At 47.0% G+C, this 5,178-nt stretch overlaps 1 protein-coding gene across 1 annotated transcript; it reads left to right on the plus strand.

Moving 5' to 3' along the window:
* The first annotated feature begins 433 nt into the window (after positions 1-433).
* LOC109747541 (uncharacterized) lies at positions 434-3,183 on the plus strand. Its single transcript, XM_020306580.4, has 4 exons — positions 434-814; positions 1,667-1,878; positions 2,008-2,227; positions 2,354-3,183. Exons 1-4 carry the CDS (start codon positions 567-569, stop codon positions 2,364-2,366), a joined length of 693 nt encoding a protein of 230 aa, XP_020162169.1. The 5' UTR covers positions 434-566; the 3' UTR covers positions 2,367-3,183.
* The last annotated feature ends 1,995 nt before the right edge of the window (positions 3,184-5,178 follow it).

Below are 5,178 nucleotides of genomic sequence, written 5' to 3' on the forward strand. Positions count from 1 at the left end.
TTTACTCCACGTATAAAATTTGGTCAAAGTCCAACTACATAAAATTGAATAAATTTATTAAAAAAATATGAACATCTACAATACTAAAACTATATAGTATGAAAATACATTTCATGGTGCTTCTGATAATATTGATTTCATATTGTGAATGTTGATATTTTTTTAATATGAAATTAGTCAAACTTTATAAAGTTTGATTAAATCTTATATGCAGACTAAAAAGAAACGAAGGGAGTAGTTATTTATGGTTATATGATTCGTTATCACAAAAACTATCGTGCGTTAAACAAAGACTTTGTTATTTTGAAACGAAACTTAGTTCGTTCGAGTCGACGCATTCTTTGGTGTGGGGGAAATCGACCGCTCGCGGGAAGGGCGCATCGAGCGAATGGGCGCCGATCTATAAAACCACACTTACTGGCCAGAGGGGGCCGCCAGACCGGCAGAGTAGAGTGGAGCACCCGAAGCCGACCCACCCCACAAAATTTCCCCAATCTACCGAGACTAGCCGCCGCCGCCCGCCGCAGCGAGACGAGAGGAGGAAACCCTAGGCCAAAAATTCCCCAATGGGTAGCCCCGCCGCGGGCGACCATCACTACCTTTTCGTATGCACCCACGGCGATTGTCAGATTCGAGCTGTTGTTTCCCATGAGTTCGCTGAGGATCATCGCCGTCACCACGAACGCGAAGATGATCACTGTCGTTCCGAGCTGGCCCACGCCAAGCGGGAGCTTGAGGTCCGCCGCAGGGACGCCCAACGCCACCGAGGGCGACGCAAGGGCAGCTCTCTTGTGACATCTTCCGGCGAAACAGGGTGAGATCCCCCTTCCCTCCCCCCTTGAGCTTTCTATCTACTACTCCCTACGTCCTAAATATTTCTCTTTCTAGAGATTTCAATAAGTGACTACATACAAAGCAAAATGAGTGAACCTACACTCTAAAATATCTCTACATACATCCGTATGTTATAACCATTTGAAATGTCTAGAAAGACAAATATTTGAGAACGGAGGGAGTAGATCTATTCCCCTACGCGCTCGTTGGTTATTACTACTGTTAAAAAAAACTCTTTTTAGCATTTTAGGGCAGAAAATTACCTTTTTTCCCCTCCCATCACCGGCAGGTCACTGGTGTGTTTCTTAGTTTGCAAATCAGCTCAATCTTGGCAATCATGCTAGGAGAGGACTCCCAGCACTGTATGCACCATCTAATTTGACGCAATAACATGGGGAAATGACTAGTACTAGCTTCCAAGCAGACTCTTTGAAACTGGATCTAACATTTCTCCTGATTTCCACCAGCCAGCCACCCATCCAAAGAAAAGAAAAACCCCAAGTTTATTCGTCTAAACGTTGAGGACGCCTATCACACGGGCATGCCATTCCTCAAGCATTGCCCTCACACCGTGCGCACCACTGACATTAGCCTTAGGTTTGTCCTGTTATACTAGTCGTGGAGCAAGTGTAAGTATATTGGTGATATTACGATGTCTAGGGCAGCAACATGGTACTGATTTGTATTTCAAACAGAACTGAATTGCTGGAATAATCTGTTCTGATTTTTGTTCATAGATGTAGTTATCATACCAGAATCACCGCTGAGAATAATATATATGTAGTTCTAAAGATAAAATACTATCATATTCATTGAGCTTGTTCCCTTTCAGGTGTGATGAACATGTCGGAGATACTACTCAGCCACCATCAGCACAGGCAGTACAAGAGCTAGTTGATTCATTCTCAAATCAGCTACCTGGGAGGATTGATGACAAAGGAAAATCACCCACGGGTATTTTCGTGGAGGCAAAGGACCTGGTTTCTTACACACGTGACTGGGAAAACTCTTGGGGTGGCGAGTTCGGCCCCTTCGAATACTACAGTAATCTACTTACTACCCATCTGGTTCTTGCTCTGGTTTTCATCTTCCTACTGTATACCTCAACTGGATTAGTCCCTTGTAGCTAGCTTAACGTTTGTGTTCTGGGCTGATTTGGGTCTTCTGCTGCAGCGTGCGTCAGAGCCATGCTCTTCACATGCAGACCCACCCCATCTCATGCAGGCGTCAAGACTTGCCTGCAGATCTTCTCCATCAGAGTCACAGAGATCAATGATGCTCTTGAGTGGCCACTCGAGGTCTATGGCTTGGTGGCCACCCGAGACTCAGTGGATCATAATCGCAACGTTATCTTCAGACGCGGGAGGGACGCCTGCCTACACTCACTCAACAGGTCTGGTGTGGTGTGGTCAAGTATTATTTTATTTATTATGTGGGGCTGGCTATATTTTATCCTGTGTCCTTATTTCTCTACGCAGTTGGTCAATTTATTTATGAGAAGTGCAACTGATGCTTGCAGGATCCATTATTGACGCTGACCGGCCCATCTCGTGCGATCGTCATCACCGGCCCTGTCGACGTCGAGATCCAACTCAAACTGAAGGGAAGAACCACAGAGCATGAGGACAAAGATTTGATCTCCAAAGTGTTAGTATACGGACGTGATCCCAGTGACAAATTTGCCGACGCAGGCATAGGCAACCACGACATCATGCACAGTAGCAGTTCTTCTGAGTTGTGCTCCCTACAGGTTACCTCCGCCCTGCTTGCCGGAGCGGTCGAGGCCACAGTGATCTGTGCTAAAGTCATCCAAGGTCGATGGCCCAAAAACCTGGGAATCCGCATTGTTGCCCGCTCCGCCAGCATAGATGAGGATTTTGTACTGCTTGATGCTCGAGATGGGACGTTTCGTGTGGATCTAGCCGATGGCATCATCGCCCTCTGTAGACATGTGGTATGTGTGGAAGAAGATGGAAGGCTGAAGCTTTGTATAGAGGCCTACAGCAAGAGGAGTGGATGCATGTATGAAAAATCCGATGTTACCGAGTTGGTCCCCAAGAGATCCTCCGCCAGTCTTGGCAGATGCAAGCTTGCCTTCTGCACGGTTCAGTTCACCGTAGGTTGGTCGTGCCTCGTGGCCAGAGTGGATGACCTGATGACCTATGGCATCTGATCTGATGCAACCAACCCAACCATTTATTTAGCTGTGGAGCAACTGTTTAGCGTTTGTCCAGTGCTATGTTAAAGGTGTCGAACTGCTGTTTATGCAGTGTAGTATAGCTAACAAGTCGTGATGTTCATGTTATGTGGTATGTCATGTTGGGTAACAATGTCTAGAGTCTTGGTTGACGAGCTGTCTGTTGCTGCTGTATGGTCTCTATCCACAAGTTAATTTCTCTCTGCATGCATAGCTAAACAAAATGCTACGAGCCATATTTATATACTCTCTCTCTTCCCAAATATTTGTCTTTCTAGACATTTCAAATGGACTACAACATACGGATATATGTAGACATATTTTAGAGTGCAGATTTACTCATTTTGCTTCGTATGTAGTCACTTGTAAATCTTTAAAAAGACAAATATTTGAGAATGAAGGGAGTACATTGTTATTTGTTCACAAAAACACTAAAAATCTGATGTCAGATTTTTAGGCATGCAAATCTGACGTTTTTCATGGCAAGTTATATTGGCGCAATGATGACAAATTTAGTTTGCAAACACGGCAATTTCTGGACATAAAAATGAACTAATGTGGATTTGCCGTGCTCGCCAACTAAACTTGTCATCTTCGAAGAACATACTTTGTCATTGAAAACGTTTGATTTGCCATGGTAACAAAATTGACGTCGGATTTGTAGTGGAGTCCTTTGTTTATCGTGGACCAGGGAAGAAATGTTTTCAGTGTTGGATCAAACACATGCCTTGTAGCTGCAGCCGCAAGAATCAAAAGAACCTTCCCTCAATCTCTACTCATGGAGCAGTTGGTGTCGTGGTTCTAAGTCTGACAGTAGAATGGGGGGGGGGGGGGGGGGGGTAGGTATGAGGCAAGATCCTAGCTACGATGAGCTTGTGCACGCAAGATTTACGAGTTCAGACCCTTCTCGGAGGAAGTAACATCCCCGCGTCTCGGTGCTCGGAGGCTTGGTCGATTGGATTATGCGTGAAGTTACAGCGGGTGCGAACCCTTGTCCCTGAGGAGGGGGTGGCTTATATAGAGTTCGCCTGACCCCTCCGGCCCTCAGTTACACAGGGTTTAAGGTACATAAAAATATGGCGTTACTGATAACGCTAGTAATAAAGATACATGAATGACCATTAAGCCTACAGAGTAAACTCTTGACCGTTGCCGTCCAGACTGACTTTATATCTTCTAGACGTCGAGTGATTCTTGTCATGGTCGAGTGTGTACTCCATGGTCGAATGAAATCGGGTCTTCCGAGTGGAATGCCTTTGGTCGAGTGGATGCTGTTATCCTTTGAGTGCCTCTGACCTTTAAGGCAATGTCCTTGGGTATGGTGTCTAGGTCAGGCCTGTGACCCTACCCTAGGTACATGTTGTCGTCATTAGCCCCCGAATGGTTCAGGGTTCGAGTGGAAAAAGGAGTTGAAGATGGTTCTGGCTCTGATTATGCTGCGGGAGCGTTTTCCTTCGATAAACGAACCATGCAACAATTTTGACTTCATTTTCAGTCGCCTTGATCCATTCCTAGATAGTCGAGTGAGCTTTACTGATAAGCTTCGAGCGTTAATACGATAAAAATCTTCAGTGTGATTGTCTGCTCTGCCATCCCCGGATCTCACGGGATTTGAACATTGGGAAGCGCGCGGGACGGGGAGGTCCGTAGTAAACGGGACGGATTAGGCAGGGATGCCTCAATCTCCGCGCCACCTTTTTTGCCACGTACCGAGCGTGCGATAGTTGCGGGATTTGACAGGATCGCCTGGGCCCAGAGGTCAGTCACTCGGAAATGAATCCATATAAGGCGTCGGGGCCGATGGATTTTGCACAGTGTGCCTCTTTTCCCCTTCTTCCTCCTTCGTTTCTCCACCGCATCCGCTTCCACCTTCGACGCCGCCGCCCGCCCGTGCGCATCCTGCTGCGATGGCGAAGGACAAGACGGCGGCGCTAGAGCGCGCGAAGAAGGGGGTGGCGAAGGGAAAGGGAAAGAAGACCAGTCGGGGCGGCTCATCGTCAAGATCTACTCTGCCGCGCGGCTGGATCCAGGGCGATTGGATCCAGTCCACGCTTGAGCTAGACGACCTGCAAGATCTGGCCGAGAGTGGGCTGATTGATCATGGCTCCTGGAGGCTTCCGGGGGATGAGACCGAGCCGCAGCCACAG

Source organism: Aegilops tauschii, chromosome 7, assembly GCF_002575655.3.
Source record: "Aegilops tauschii subsp. strangulata cultivar AL8/78 chromosome 7, Aet v6.0, whole genome shotgun sequence".
In the NCBI taxonomy this organism is placed as follows: Eukaryota; Viridiplantae; Streptophyta; class Magnoliopsida; order Poales; family Poaceae; genus Aegilops; species Aegilops tauschii.